Source organism: Engraulis encrasicolus, chromosome 14 (genome assembly GCF_034702125.1).
Source record: "Engraulis encrasicolus isolate BLACKSEA-1 chromosome 14, IST_EnEncr_1.0, whole genome shotgun sequence".
NCBI lineage: Eukaryota > Metazoa > Chordata > Actinopteri > Clupeiformes > Engraulidae > Engraulis > Engraulis encrasicolus.
In genome coordinates, this window is record NC_085870.1 from 31,501,383 (window position 1) to 31,518,277 (window position 16,895).

General features: G+C 44.7%; 1 protein-coding gene and 2 long non-coding RNA genes across 4 annotated transcripts in view; 1 reads left to right on the top strand and 2 right to left on the bottom strand.

The window, feature by feature from the left end:
- LOC134462404 (integrin alpha-5-like) overlaps positions 1-16,895 on the bottom strand; it is a 76,784-nt gene that overhangs the window by 5,824 nt on the left and 54,065 nt on the right. For both annotated transcript variants that reach the window (XM_063215422.1, XM_063215421.1), the window contains 7 exons: positions 13,743-13,893; positions 13,200-13,292; positions 12,571-12,650; positions 11,311-11,391; positions 10,452-10,554; positions 4,733-4,891; positions 3,647-3,757 (listed from right to left, as the gene is read on the bottom strand). In XM_063215422.1, the coding sequence (XP_063071492.1) occupies positions 3,647-3,757; positions 4,733-4,891; positions 10,452-10,554; positions 11,311-11,391; positions 12,571-12,650; positions 13,200-13,292; positions 13,743-13,893 (778 nt within the window). The remainder of the gene's footprint in view (positions 1-3,646; positions 3,758-4,732; positions 4,892-10,451; positions 10,555-11,310; positions 11,392-12,570; positions 12,651-13,199; positions 13,293-13,742; positions 13,894-16,895) is intronic.
- Positions 5,530-7,041, top strand: LOC134462408 (uncharacterized). The gene is made up of 2 exons (XR_010037517.1): positions 5,530-6,048; positions 6,497-7,041. It is a non-coding gene; the product is annotated as an uncharacterized LOC134462408 (long non-coding RNA).
- Positions 7,530-9,229, bottom strand: LOC134462407 (uncharacterized). The gene is made up of 3 exons (XR_010037516.1): positions 8,543-9,229; positions 7,937-8,076; positions 7,530-7,570 (listed from the first exon to the last, which is right to left on the bottom strand). It is a non-coding gene; the product is annotated as an uncharacterized LOC134462407 (long non-coding RNA).

A 16,895-nucleotide genomic window follows, 5' to 3' on the forward strand; every position in this document is an offset into this window, starting at 1 on the left:
CACACCCCAGGAAGTAGAGTAGAGTAGAGTAGGGTGGAGTAGAGTAGAGAGGGGTAGAGTAGAGTAGAGTAGAGTAGAGTAGAGTAGAGTAGAGTAGAGTAGAGTAGAGTAGAGTAGAGTGGAGTAGAGTAGAGAATAATAGAGTAGAGTAGAGAAGAGTAGAGTAGAGAAGAGTAGAGTAGAGTAGAGAAGAGTGGAGAAGAGTAGAGATGAGTGCAGGAGAATAGAGTAGTGTAGATTAGAGTAGTAGAGTAGAGCAGAGCAGAGTAGAGCAGAACAGAGTAGAGCAGAGCAGAGTAGAGTAGAGTGGAGAAGAGTAGAGATATTCATTAATCCTGACGGAAATTATTGTGTCCGGCATACACATGCATAATATACATTGAGGAAATCCAACATATCACTCAGTTATAATAACACACTTTCTTCCACTTAGCTGTTAAAGGTGTACTGTGTAGAATGTGGCCAGAACCGGTACTGCAACTATACTGCTCATTGAAACTGTGCTGCCTATTACCAAAGTTGATTTGACTTTTTGTTAATATATACTAAATAATTAACCAATATTTACTATAACCAAAGTACAGTTAGTTTTACAGCTAAAACATGTCTATTTCTGGAAATTCAAAATGGCGGACCATGGAGAACATATCCCTTTCAATGAATGAAAAGTGCAATTTTCCTAGCCATAATGAATACTTAGAATTTGGTGATGGTGGTAAGTATTAATGAAAAAGATAACATTTGTGAAAGGTCAGCATGGATTCTGGAAAAAAAAACTACAAAGAATATTACACGGTGCACCTTTAAAAGAGGAGGAGGACATGAAGAGAGAAAGAAGATGAGTGACAGGACCTGTGGGACATTTGTTGGACAAGAGACGCTTTTCTCTGTGCCCATTTTCTCACTGTTACTGACTGATTCACAAGTGCGTTTGTTTGTCCAGTAGTGAAAAATGATGTCCCCCTTTATTTTTCAGTTGCTATTTCTGGGGGAGAAAAAAAACAAACCTGAATGAAAACTGCTGTGTTGGCGGTTGATTCATTTCGTTCGTGTGGCCGTGTGCCCGAGAAATGTGAATGTTCCTGTCGGAACAGCACACGTCTCCGATTCTTTTTTTGTTTCTTTTCTGATTCCAAGGGATTAAGAAAGCCAAGGCCTAGCGGGCCACGGGCCCTCACTCTCCAATGTGCGACGTGTATGTGCCCAAAGCCCATCTCTGGCGAGGGGCTCTTTAACCGACTCCAAATGTCTTCATCTGGCACACAATCGACCTTGTTTGACTGTTTTCTAAGCAAACAGGCCCCTCCGGCTTCACAGCTATCTGGCCCAAAAGCTGGAAAGAACAGCTGGAAGAGCGAAAAGACTGAGCAGGAATGAGGGAGCAAGAGAGCGAGAAGGAGAGAATGAGAGAAAGAGAGAGGGGAAGGTAGAGAGAGAGAGAGGGAGAGAGAGAGAGAGAGAGAGAGAGAGAGAGAGAGAGAGAGAGAGAGAGAGAGAGGGAGAAACAACAAGCATGCAGATAGAAGGGTAAACATTCCCTGGAGAGCTCATATGGGACTCAGATGAGGAGTGAAAAGCAACAAGAACGACAGAGCAGAGAGAGAAAGTGTGTGTGCGTGTGTGTGTGTGTGCGTGCGCGTGTGTGTGTGTGAGAGAGAGAGAGGGGGGGGGATGAATTAAGAGTGAAAGAGAGAGAGAGAGAGAGACAGAGAGAGAGAGATAGATAGTGACAGTAGTAAGAGACAGCGACAGAGCAGAGAGAGACGGTTATTCTTCTGGTGCCTGTGTGTGTTTGACAAATGGTTCCCCGGGAGGAGGGTGAGGTTAATAGTCTCAATGGGGGCAAATAATTTTGTGGTCGGCTGCACTGTTGGCTGGCGGCAGATGTCGGCAGAGAGAGAGAGAGAGAGAGAGAGAGAGGGAGAGAGAGAGAGAGAGAGAGACAAAGAGATGTGAAGGTTCTGGCTCTGAGGACAGCGGGTGGACAGCGTGATGTGATGTGAGGTGAAGTGAGGTCATATGATGTGATGTGGTTTGATGTGAGGTGTGGATGAGGGAACGTCAACGCAGGTGACAACAGATTGGTAGACTGACTGGCTGGCTGTAGAGGTCATGAGGTGAGATAAGGGGTCCTTCCCAATATGCAGACTCCTGTCCTTAGCCTGTGCTTGTGGCCTCGCGTTTTGCTGAGGCCCCTCCTCCGTGGAGAAAACAATAAAGCTAGCCACAACAACTTTTGATTGCAAATGAGAAAATTACATTAGAATTGTGCTTTTGTGAGATATTGAAATACACTTCTGTCATCAGTGACATCATCACAGTGCCACAAGCAGGCAAAGGAGCAAGGGAGGACGGGAGTTTGCGTATTAGAAAGAAAGAAAGATATTACAAAGGACCCAAGGTGAAGAGGAAGATATGAGAGGCCAGTGTCCAGTCATTCCAAAATTCTTTTCATGGGCCCTTTATGCCTTTATTGGACAGGACAGTGAAGGAGTGACGGGACACAAGTGGGAAGGAGAGATGGCGTAGGTTTGGGAAAAGCCCCTACAGGACTTGAACATGGGTCCCCCGGGACGGGATGGGTCCGTGGACCAGCACGTTGCGCCACAGCAACCCCATCCATCCACTTCAGTACAGTTCAAATTTCAATTCAGAGACAAGCTAAGAGGAAGGTAGAAGGGCTGCACGACATAAAATAAAAAAAGATACCCGATAACAGCATGCAATACCCCAATAACGATATATAAACGACATTTAGAAATATAGCTGAGTGTTTTTCTTGTTACTAATTTGTCGGTCTGTGTGGGGGGCGTGGCTTTGGTCATGGCGAGCTCCTTGCGCATATGTTGACTTTCAGCAAGTGATTGGACTGCACAGAAATGTTTTGTTCGAGATAATTAATTCATTTTTGCAATACGCATATCGCCTCTCTTGATATCGCGATTTCACGATCAATAAGACTGATGAATTATAGTTTTCCTGTGCAGCGAATCTCAAGAGACAAGGCCAGGTTCAGTGTTGTCAGTGACAAGTGTTTAATTATGGGAGTGCAGACAGCGAGTGAGATGCGAGTGTGTACATACAGTACACAGAGTTGGTTTAGCTGCATGTGTAGCAGCATGACTGTTTAGCTACAACGCCCTCAAAACACCAGGAACAACAGATTCATTTCTAACATAAAACAGATGACGTGTGTGTATACATCCCATGCACATTCTTTCTCACCGACACACACGCACTCACGCACGCAAACACGCACGCACATACCCTCTCCCCACCCATTCACACACACACACGCACGCACGCACACACACACACACACACACACACACACACACACACACACACACACACACACACACACACACACACACACACACACACACACACACACACACTCACACACACACACACTCCCAAGCCCATCCACAAACACACACACACCTATCAACCCCCCAGTGGAAGATGAAGATGAAGTGGTGCAAGAGTGATGAGCTCTGTGTGTGTGTGTGTGTGTGTGTGTGTGTGTGTGTGTGTGTGTGTGTGTGTGTGTGTGTGTGTGTGTGTGTGTGTGTGTGTGTGTGTGTGTGTGTGTGTGTGTGTGTGTGTGTGTGTGTGTGTGTGTGTGTGTGTGTGTGTGTCTCACCAGGTTGCTGAGCTGAGACAGCTGGTCGCGGGGCAGCTCCCTGCTCTGGCGGGGGGGAGAGGGGCCGGTCGACGCCAGCGATGGGGGCTCCTCCGACGGGGAGGGCTGGAGCTGGAGGGGATACATACGCACACAGTCAGATACACACACACACATGCACGGACGCACACACACACACGCACACACACACACACAGACACACAGGCTCCCACGGACACACATGCAGCCACACACACACACACACACACACACACACACACACACACACACACACACACACACACACACACACACACACACACACACACACACACACACACACACACGCAGAGAGCGCACAGCCAGAGATATTGCTCTAGTCATTTTTCACACTTGACAGGCAGGGGTATATCCTTACATTACATAAACTCAGTGGGGTAGTATGCGTGCCAATGTTTGTGTGTGTGTGTGTTTGCGCAAGAGCAGTATGTTTCTGTTTACTTGTATGTGTGTGTGTGTGTGTGTGTGTGTGTGTGTGTGTGTGTGTGTGTGTGTGTGTGTGTGTGTGTGTGTGTGTGTGTGTGTGTGTGTGTGTGTGTGTGTGTGTGTATGTTTACTGATTAATTCACGATTGCATGCATGCCCCATAAGTTACATACAGTAATATGTATGCAAGCAATGTGGCTGACAGTAAATGTATGCATAATTACCTGACATTGTACATCTGTTTGTGTAAGTGTTTTCTTTTTTATAGAAGCGGGAAACTTTTAAGTGCTTAGAGCAAATGAGAGGCATTCAAATGGAGTATGCAATACATGCATGCATGACTACTTTACGTGAATGCACAGTGTGTCTATGTGTGTTTATGTAAATAGTGCGCTGAAGTGTGCTCCTTGTTTCAAAGCTAGTAATAAAATATGTGAGTGTGTGTGTGTGTGTGTGTGTGTGTGTGTGTGTGTGTGTGTGTGTGTGTGTGTGTGTGTGTGTGTGTGTGTGTGTGTGTGTGTGTGTGCGTGCGTGTGTGTACGCGTGTGAGTGCGTGTGTGAGTGCGTGTGTGTGTGTGTGTTTGCATGTGTGAGTGTGTGTGTGTGTGCGAAGTGTCTCACCTTGACCCTGAGGGGGTTAATGATGTTCTTGGTGGTGCAGTTGAGCGGGCCCTCAGTGCTGACCTCTAGAGGATAGACCAGGCCATGGCCCTCCACCTGACGAGGACACCGCAGCTCCAGGGTAGACACACTCAGAGTACTGGGACCATTATTCACCAACTATGGGGGAGAGAGAGAGAGAGTGAGAGAGGGGGGGGGGGGAGGGGGGGGCGGGTGGGGGGGGGTGGGGGGGGGGGGGGGGGGGGGGGGGAAGGGGGGCAATACACGATACACGAGAGAGAGAGAGAGAGAGCGTGTGTGTAAGTGCACAGACAGGCAGACAAACAGACAAAAAGGGAGAGAAGACTAATGTTTCAGAGTGGACGTACAGGGAAAAGTTTGTTTTTGTGTGTGTGTGTGTGTGTGTGTGTGTGTGTGTGTGTGTGTGTGTGTGTGTGTGTGTGTGTGTGTGTGTGTGTGTGTGTGTGTGTGTGTGTGTGTGTGTGTGTGTGTGTGTGTGTGTGTGTGAGAGGAACTAATAGCAGGTTGTTCTTTGCCTGATTATCATCGACTTTCAAATCTATGTGACTTGGTCTGACCAAGACTATAATGATTAAAGGTAGGGTTGGAGATCTTTGAAAAACGGTTCCTTTGAGCTATATTTTTGAAAATACACAGCCCGCCTCTCCCTTCAGCCCTCCCCTCAAAGCCACGCCTTCAAAACACATGAACGCGCATGCAGTCTGTCAAGTGTTCGGATTATCCCGGGAACCCACGAGAGCTCACGAGGCGGGGGGGCGGACTAGACAGTAGATGTATACTAGATTAGTTATTGAACTTGACTTGATACGTGTTACTTAGATATCTCATTCTAACTTCCTAACACTGATGACAGATGCTATACTGTCATCCCTAGACAGTAGTTCTAGCCAGTAGCTACAGTACTGACACATGGATTTATTTTGACAGATGTGTACCGCAGTATACATTTTACTATTGTATTTATATATACCCGACACCACAATCCGTAGTGTTTTAGGCTATGACTTCAGATTTCACTTGGGTTGTCGCACGCGCAGACACAGGGACAGAGGGAGTAAAGAAAAACAACCGAACTGATCAACGCTAATGAAATTGTTTTGGCTGACAATATTTTCATATGCTTTAGACCTTCCACGACCACGAGAGCTCCAGCTCTGACTTTCCTGGCCCATCACAATCATAACGACCTAACAGCCCAGTAGGACCGATGGCCAGAGATGGAGGAGGAGGAAGATAGACGCAGCAGAGGTCGGTTTGATTAGGGAGACTCCAACAGAATTGACGCCCTGCTAACTGTAAGGATGTACATTCATCCCTCAATAACATTGTCCTGCTGTATTCCTCCAGATGTGTAAGTATTGTAATGGATGTTATCACAACGGATGTACTCTATATCGCAACACGAGTAGGCTACACGAGTACACCTGTTGTGATAACCATTACAATATTTCTACTCCTATGAGTAGTAGTGTGATATTACATGGTTGTTGGTACACAACACCAGTGGTAGTTCAAGTACATCCATAAAAGCCCATCTACTTCATACATCTGTGTAACCCCTGGCACAACACCAGTTTGTAAGAAATTGTCTGAAAACGTTGTATGCATACAATTGGCACATCTTTATTTATATACACAATAATGATTGCTTATGTCCATATTGGTCTTATTGTCAATAGAGTTATTTAGTCCCCATCATCAAATAGAAAATGCACTACATAAAATGTATTTATTGCTTTGCAGGCCTTGATTCAATCATTGAATTTGAAGCAATCCCATCGGTTACTGCAGCGTGCCCTGACCCGTGACCCCAGTTTGATGTTCGACCTGGCACATGACATCTGGTCCTCAGTCACAGCCCAGTAGCACAACCAACCTGGCGCCTCTGCGCAATCTGTAAGGAGATGCCCATGAACATTGAAAGGAAATGCTGTGGTGTTCTCAGTTTTGATAAGACTTTGGGCTGATGTGGGACCAGGTGAGAGAAACGGTCTCTTCAGGCATGCAGCCTGCAGACAGTATGGGGCACTTGAACAGGGCTGACCTTGTAATACACAGTACAATACCCAGGATTAGCCAGGGTTACCCTGCTCCACTAGAGCAATATAAAAGGTTTATACAGAGTACGGTATAAAACACACAAACCGGCAGTGTGCAGACTTTTATTATTTTTCATTATCTGTAGGAGCATTCATCTGTACATCTCACCTTTTTGGTTTGGAACCACGTTTGTCTTGTTACCATTGTTTTTTTCATACATAGAAAATAAATGCAACCTGTCAAATGTTCTTCTGATTGTGGTCTTGTGGAATATATAAATTATGTAACCATGCATTTTCAGTCAGAGAATGAATTAAAAAAAAGCCACACAGTCAAATTGTGTCCACCAATATTTACTGTCATTGAAATGTATGGACAATTTAAACAATGTATTACACATGACACTAGATACATTACTTTATACTATATTTACAGTTGTCATTACCACACAAAAACTCTGGGAAGGTGGGTAAGTGCAGCAACTGTGAAGGGCCTGGTTTGAGGTTGGAGGCGTCTGTGCTGTAAAAAGATAAACAGAATTAGAAATCACATATCTGACAGTAGCTCCAGGGACATTTTAAATGTAAGTAACCTGGGTTGTTGGGGCAGGGACACCAAAAATAACTCCTTTATCTGGGCTCACCTGGTTGTGAGTGTCTGCGGTCAGCCATCCCTCTTAGGGTAGAAAGTCTTCTGCGCAGGACGGTGCCCTGAAGGTTGACGTTCACAGTATGCAGCCTTCATGTCCTGGAACTTTCATTGTGCAATTTTCCATATCTGTAACAAGCAATGTGTTAGACTATATTAGGGCTTCATTACATCAAATTACACAGCAGGGTTTTACAGGGTGTTGGCTACAGTCCCAGGACCTAAGTGGACTTGTGTGCCTTGCTCAAGTGCACTTCAGCTGTGGATGGAGGTGTAAGTAGGGAGAGGTAAGGATGGGATTTCAACCTGCTTCTCTCTGATCTTAGGACCACCTGTCACCATCAGGTGATGGCTGGCTGCTACCTCAAATTTCATTCATGGCCCTAGTTATGTTCTGTAATCAGCATTGTTTTGACCTTACACAAATAAATGAAAATGCATTCTGCACCATGGGGGGCTGTGAAGACCTTTGAGAATATTTGCAGAACTACATACTGAATTGAGCCATCCGCCTTTCTCTTGGTTGGTGTGTTGAGATGGTGACTGCAGTCCAGGCTTCTTGGATTGGAGGAGAAAAGCTGTGGCTTTTACTGGCATAAGTATGTGGTTGTGGAAGGACCCTGTCGGCTGTTGACCTGAGGGAAAAAAGAGCACAAATTGCATATTAGCACAGAGCCCATGCTTAGACCATAGACAGATAAATCATCTGGCACAATCTGCATGCAACCAACAGAACCTAGAAAGAGAAAGATTAGCAGCAATACACAAAGGGGACAAGTATACAAAAACATGCAAAGTGTTCTGATAAGGTGCATGGAGGTAGTCTGTGTTGATTCCAGCAACCTCAAAGACTGAAAAGTGTCCCAGTGTGTTGAATTGAAAACTTGGCGCGTGTGCGCGCACACATAGGAATATCATAATTTAACAGATCCTGTAGTTGTAATTGATACACTAAATTTTAGTGTATCAATTACAACTACAGGATCTGTTCGCTTTTGTCAGATAGAACCATTGTTTTTCAAAGGCAGATCATTCCAAAAAGGATAGTAGTATCTGCAACTGGACGAAATTACACCCACAAACATGAATAAAATAAACTACCAGTGTGCGGTGATTCATTCTTCATTTACTTGGCAGCCTTGATATGTTGTGAAACAGGAGCAAGGAGCAGCTATGGAAAACACCACACCTTGGAATGGACAAAGCAGAACATTTCAATATAACCAGGGTAAAACAAATAATGTACCGGCATCTCCATGTGATCATTCAGTGTAGCCATCACAATAAAGATCTGCCGTGTAGCCGTCATGGTCATTAGGTGGTATTTATCAAATGCAAAACTACCGTCTTCTCAAAAACGACATCAGCGAGTTAACAACATTACACCCACAATCATGTAAACATTTGAAAACCCAAGGCAATCTATTTTGCAATGCTGGAGCGGCGAACAGGTTGTGCTTGTGCTTGCTACTATTACCAGAGTCATACAACAGAGACGTACCAAAGCAAAACATGCAAACGATATTTTTTTGTAAACCACTAGAAAGACATGGGCTTTGCTGGTCAAAGTAATGTGTGCGTAAACATGGTAGGTTACTTACTACGGGGTGGATCCGTATTTAGCAACTGAACGCGGATGGAGAAGGGGTGCTTCCGTCCTCCTCCCAGCTGGTTTGTCTGGCTCGTTCGCACAACTAGCAGCAAAACACACAAGAGTAACCGTCTGAGTTACACATAGCAATTCTGAAAACGTGTTCATGTGCACAGAATAAATGCCACAGGGGGGAAAAACACAAAAAAAATACAGCGATTGAGGTAGCAGCTATGTTAAGCAAGGTAGCAGCTAGATATGTTGGAGCTTGAGCTAATCCTCTGACCCCTCTCAATGGATACTTGCTTTAAAAAAGACACCACTGTGTCCTAAACCAATTCACAAAATATTATACAGACAAATATATTATCTCACCTCTCGATTAGAAGTATGGTCACCAAAGCCGCTGCCGTAGCCGACATCTGTGTCCAAGAGTGTCAGGTCCCATTTCAAATTTTCAGCCCGTGTTGGAGTCTGGTTTTGCGAGTCCGATGATAATCCAAGGGAGTATGTTATCCTGACATGGTTACCGGTAGTCTAGCTATTAGTGTTCCAAAAGCCAAAGTTCTTCCTGTAGCTCTGCAAAAGCCACCAACGTTTCCAAGTAGCTCAGCCTGCTGCTAACTCTCGTTACCTTGCCGCTACTAGCCGAGTGATGATGAGCCTTGTCGCGTGTGCATGAATGATGGGGGCAGGGTCGGTCAAGTTCACGAGTCGGTGAACGCGCAGGGAGGAGGGGAGAGTGCTGGCGGTTGATGGACGTGTCAGAAACCAATAGAAGTGATGATGAGTATTACTTCTATTGGTTGCCGTTTTCTTCTGACTACGCCCTCTACACTGGACCAAAAGATTTCGTTTTTTTTCCAAACACTCTATTTCAATGGGTGCTATGGCGTCATGAGGAGTTTTTCAGATGATATGGTAAAATATGTGCCAGAAAAACATCTCCTATCCCACCTTTAACATTTCTCAAACGGCCTGGTTAACCCGCCTCCCTCGGTTTGCTACTGGTCTAGGCCAGAAAAGGCTGTGCCGAAGCTTAAACCGAAACTTTTTTTAGTCCCAATAGAACGTCTCTGCTTAAACCACGTCACTGCCTTGAACACGCCCCTACCCAGGGCCGTTGGACCTTCTCAAAGTTGATTGGCTCCCAACAAAGTGGATGGAGTTCCCAATTTCTCCAGAGCGCAGAAACGATATTTTTATTACTCCTGGCCTGACTAGTAGCAACGCCAAGGTCTTGCGTCACAATTAGGACCTGGCCTGGCTAGTTTGTTCTGCTCTAGTGATCACTTGGTTTTTACTTCTTGGTTCTGCAAATGTTTAGTCTCTCTCTTAATGCGTCATATAAAAAATGAAGGACACACACACTCACACAAACGCGCACACACACACACACTCACACTCACACACACACACCTCATAGACGTGCAGCATCTGGGGGCCGATGTCCTGTTCTATCCACCTGTTGGTCGGCCTCCAGTCGGCGGGAGGGAAGAGGAGTTTATCCGGACGAGACACACTGCAAAGTAAAGCACACTATACTTTTAGACTGTAGAGTAGACCACATACTGTACCGCATGGAAGGGAAAACAACAGCACATTAGTGATGTGTGTAGGAGGAGAGGTAAGTGAATGGACAGCTGCACACCCACAGAGACCAACAGAGACACACATGCACGCAAGTACACACACATGAACGCGAGTACACACACATGAACGCGAGTACACACACATGAACGCGAGTACACACACATGAACGCGAGTACACACACATGAACGCGAGTACACACACATGAACGCGAGTACACACACATGAACGCGAGTACACACACATGCACGCGAGTACACACACATGCACGTGAGTACACACACATGCATGCGAGTACACACACATGCACGCGAGTACACACACACACACACACACACACACACACACACACACACACACACACGAAGATGCACACAAATTGTGTATTCCACAAAATCACGCACGCGCACACACACACACACACACACACACACACACACACACGCATACACACACACACACACACACACACACACACACACACACACACACACACACACACACACACACACACACACACACACGCAAGCATGCACGCACACGCACGCACACACATGCACACATTCTCAATTTCTTTCTCACAAACACACTGTACACCACAGATAATGGTGCACGTACACACACCTCAAATCACAAACAGACATAAAGACACACACACACACACACACACACGTCTTTATGTCTTACCCCTGCAGAATGACGTCTGCCATGACAGCGACGTTGAGCGGGTAGGAGACGACCTCGCTGTGGGAGTTGTTCTCGTTCTTACTGTAAAACACACGCCGACACATGCCACAAAAATAAGCCTGTGGTTTCCAGATCAGTGGCAAGACATTACGCTATGATAGGCCGAGAAATAATATCACTGTGGTTTATTTTTAAGACCCGAGTTCCCAGACAAGGATCGTACATACATACACCCATCTTAGACGGGAGTGTGCAGATTTAGCTTGTGGGAAAAAAAAGAACTAAATTTTTTGTTTTTTAAAGTGGAGGAAAAAAGTTTTGTGGGTGAGATTTCAGTTTCACAGGGCTGAGTAGAGATTTCCTCCTCCAGGCAAAATTTAAAACAGGGCTCTGCTTATTCTCACAGCACTGCGAAAGCAGTCAGAAGTGACTGAGGAGATCTACTGTAGCAGTCTGTCTGGACGTCTGCAGACAGCTATGTGCGGTGGTACATAGCTATGACACATATGGGCAATTGGGGAATGTGTTCATTTTTAAATGCTAAACAGATGATGATCTGGGCAGCATATCATGTTTGTCTCACCTTAACTCAATTTGTTACAGTAGAGGTCAACACTAAAAGTACATCTGGGTATACTATAATTATGTTATACACAATACACGTGCTGACTACTAAATATGAATTAAGGACCAAGTATGCGTAAAAGGCATTATATCAATTGTGTCCTATTCATACCTTTTCAAACGCAAATTTAAACATGAATAGATTAGGGATATTCGTTTTCTTTGATTAAGACGACAATCAATACATAATAATCAAGGGCGACGAGGTGACTGATTTGATGAAGTTTTTGCCCCACCATTTGGAACTCCCTGCCTCTCTCCATCTGTAACCGAATCACTGCTGTCCTTCAAACGGCATCTCAAAACTCACCTGTTCAAAACAGCATATGACAGTTCACCACACTTCCCTTCCTGCCCTCTTATTGTGTGTGCGTGTGTGTGTGTGTGTGTGTGTGTGTGTGTGTGTGTGTGTGTGTGTGTGTGTGTGTGTGTGTGTGTGTGTGTGTGTGTGTGTGTGTGTGTGTGTGTGTGTGTGTAGAACGTTCGTTTGGAATCCTGATGGTGTGATTATTGATGACTTGGCGCTGGAACACATTTGTCGAGCATAATGAACTTTGAACTTTGAATAGCCAATGAAGTATGACCAAAAGCAAGTGAGTGAGTCGAGGCAGGCCAATGGGCTGCAGACATGCATACCTGCGTATCTGCAGGTCAAACTGGACGGTCTTCTGCGTGTCCTTGACTCTGGGAACAGTGAAGCGCAGGCCAGCCCATAACTAGAAGACCCAGGAAGGAAAAGAAAGAGATGTACAACAATTTAACACAAATGGTGACACGAAAGACCAGTGATGTGACCTTTATTCAGAAGCTACAGTCTAGTGCCACATATTCCAAAAAACATGTCCTTTGCCTTCATGGAAAAATCAGGTAATTTGGGCTGTATGGCATTGGATTGTACCTCCTGATATCCAGGCTGTCCATCACTGTGCTGTAAAAATGGATCAAACTGAGTGATTATCACATAGAATAGACAATATCCAGGGTAGAAGAGGGAGACGGGAGGATTGGGAGTAAGAGAGGGAAGAGAGGGAATGAGGAGAGACCGAGAGGTAGAGGGAGAGACAGAGATGCAGAAATACAGAAAAAAATGTTTTGTTATGGTTCCAGTTATTCCAGAACAAGTTTATTACAGAGTACATTACACAGTAGAATAGACCATCTGCAGGGCAGAATAGGTAGACAGAAGGATAGGAAAAAGAGTGAAAAGAGAGAGAGGGATAGAGAGAGAGAGAGGGAGAAAGACAAAAATTGTAAATCATGCTTACACTTGTTCCAGACTTCATAGGGTTGCCAAGGTCACAGCTGACAAAGCGAGTATCATTCACTGAAGTGTAACTGCAGGTCAACTGAGACAGTGTCTGAAAACACACACACACACACACACACACACACACACACACACACACACACACACACACACACACACACACACACACACACACACACACACACACACACACACACACACACACACACACACACACTGATATGATCATCTACTCATTATGAAATGTTATCTGTAGAGTGAGATCTGCTGGTGAGAGTGTGGGGAGTGCAACCCATCCAAGATACACAGAAAACACTGATAGGCTAACACACTGACATGCTGACACACATTTACTATACACACTACACGCACACAGGGACACACGCGCACACACAAATGCTCAGCCACTCACACACACACACACACACACACACACACACACACACACACACACACACACACACACACACACACACACACACACACACACACACACACACACACACACACACACACACACACACACTCTCTCTCCGCTCACCTGGTTGTTTCTGGCAATGCCGCTGTAGTCTGCCTCAGGGGGGAGGAGCACATAGAGGTCTGCTTCATAGGCCCCGCCCTCTCCATCATTCACGGCATTGAAAGCCAGAGTCAACACATTCTCATCGCCCAGGTACACCTCATCACGGTCACTATACAGAGAGGGAGAGAGAGAGAGAGAGAGAGAGAGAGAGAGAGAGAGAGAGACAGAGAGAGAGAGAGAGAGATTTAAAAACCTCCTCATTGGGTTGGGAAGAGTACCATAGAGATAAATAAAGGAAGGAGTGGGAGAGCAAGAAAGAGTGAAAGAAAGGCAGAGCAAGAACAGAGAGAGAGAGAGAGAGAGAGAGAGAGAGAGAGAGAGAGAGAGAGAGAGAGAGAGAGAGAGAGAGAGAGAGAGAGAGAGAGAGAGAGAGAGAGAGAGAAAGAGAGAGGCTGTGATGTTGCAAAATTTTCATAAGCATCTTAATCTCGTGAACTCCACCCAAACCACTCCGAGGCCAATAAACCAAAATGAAAATTGCCCACAAATTTAATCACATACCTCAAGTAAACAAAGCGAACAGCTGTTTGTCTGAGAGCAAATTAATGTGGCCAATATGTTCCCTCTGGGAAAATGTATTGTGCTGCTGCCTTCACATCAAAAATGGCTGTTGCTGAATAATATTGTGTAAGAACACTGGCAGTAAAAAATGGTCTGAGTCATCATAGAATGTCGCTGGCCCATAACGGCGAGTAAACCACCCACCATTGAGTCTAGAGAACACAAGAGTCTAACCATATATTTTTCTTCTTTTGTCAAGATGGCTGAGTCCACATACTTCGGTCAAGCACACACACACACGCACGAGTAGAGAGAGAGGGGTGTGGGGGGGGAGAGAGAGAGAGAGAGAGAGAGGGGGGTGGGGGGGGAGAGAGAGAAAGGCACACACAAACTTACTCACACATGTACAAGCCATGGAGCGGAGGTGAGCTGGAGGCATCAGAAGTGCTTGTGAAAAACCGCTGAATAACTAGAGAGAAGGAATGTGCCACTCTAGTGTGTCCTATGCACCATCTGTTTTAGTCACCTAACAATGGGTGTAAGACATGCAGGAAATACCTTCATATTTTGCAGCCCTCTTGTGAAACACTGACACAGAGAACGGGCGGCAGGGAGGTGAGTGTGGCTCGGGGGTGCTGTACTAACTGTATGCTCAAAAGCTAGAATACTCCCCGTCCAAGCTTACTTCCAAACTTAAGTTAAAACGTATGTATGTCAAAGTTCAAATGTAGTTTTATGGGTATGTTTACACTTTCTCAGGGACCATATCAGGGCGTTTATTAACACACATCAGATAAGGTGGGCCATTATCAAAACACTTAGACTTAAATCTCCAGTCGTCCTGCAGTACTTCCCAATGTTTTTTTTTCTGTTGGAAACCCCTTTTGGACATTTTTTGTCTCTTAATATTTCTAAATTTTAATGTGAAATTCACAGTAAAAAGTAAACACACTTATAAACCATACAAGTGAATGTAGTCACTAACAAAATTTTGGATATATTATATTACATAAATTCATTCTGTTTATTCAAGGTTTTAGGCAAACAGTCCCCTCTCTCCTTGACTCATCTGCAGTACCTCTGCATCCCCCTAGGGGTCCCAATGCCCGGTTTGAGAACCGCTGCTGTACTGAATGTTTACATTTTTCAGGGGTGCCATACAAGGACATTGATCGTAAAATCACTGTTATACACCGCTTTATGTTCAAACACTACACTGCACATAAACAATGTCAAACCTGTCATTCGGTTGAGAAATCTCTTAGTGTCTGGGGCCTCTCACTTTATTTATAGTAAAATCCGATGCTATGCACTATCATTTACCACTTCACATCAAAACACTACATTTCACCACACGATACATTCTGATATTCAGTTAAGATGTTTTATCCTATCTGGGACCTCTCACTGTTTTTATAGTCCTAGAAAAATCTGAATATAAGCATTACATTTTATCCTCAACTTCACATTTTAACACTACACATTCCTTTGTCATTCAGTTGAGATTATGTCTTCATGTGGGGGGCCTCTCACTGTGTTTATAGCAAGGACTCAATATGCACTATTATCCACAACTTCACGTCCAAACACGACACTACACTTAAACATCATTTGGTCATTCGGTTAAGATCTTTCGTTCAGTCTTGGACTTTTCTGTGTATTTAGAGTAAAATCTAAGTACCGGTACGTACACTATTGTGCACAACATTACATCTTAACACTAACACTTAAACATTCTGCTGTTATTCACTTGAGATGTGTCAAAGCGGGGGGCCCCTGGTGCCTCTTGGTGTATTTATAGTATAACAATCCACCAGTTCACATCCATGAACATTCTGTTGCTATTTGGTTGAGATGTTTTGTTCAGTCATGTACTCCTGGGTCCCCTCAGTGTATTCATAGTAAAATCTACATTAGTATTATGCACTATTATTTACAACTTCACAAACACTATACTGTCCTACAAAGGCAAAGTACTGAGAAAAATGCCTTAGTATTAGGTTGGATATTGTAGTTATTGAAAATTTGACAGCGATACCTCTAAAACGGGACACATTTTGGACCTTAAGCTTTGTCAGAAGATAAAGCAAGTGTAAGGAAGACCATTTTCGGTCTAACTTCAGTCTTACTGCACTTAGCCTTTGTATGTCAGTACAGTACACTACGCTTTAACATTCTCATTTGTTTAAAGTGGTTCGTACATTCCGCCATTCTGTCTGTAATGTGTGTTTACATTTCCCAAGCACCATATAAGGACATTGATAATAAAATCTTCAAAAGAATTATCCACAACCTCACATCCAAACACTGGATACACTCCCCGTAAACATTCCCCTGTCATCCGGTTGAGAAGTTTCTCTCAGGTTGGGGCCTCTCACTGTATTTCTGCTCTAGTCTGCGGGGATTAGTTCCACCTCCAGCTCCATCTTCTCTTTATGTTTCGTTAAGTGCTCGTGAGGGCAGACATGAGCTCTGATTGATGCCAGGAAGCCAAAGCCTCCTATTAAGCCCAGTGTGGTCATAAATTGTGAGCGTGATCACACACACACACACGCACGCACACACGCACGCACACACACACGCACACACACACACACACGCTTGCACGCA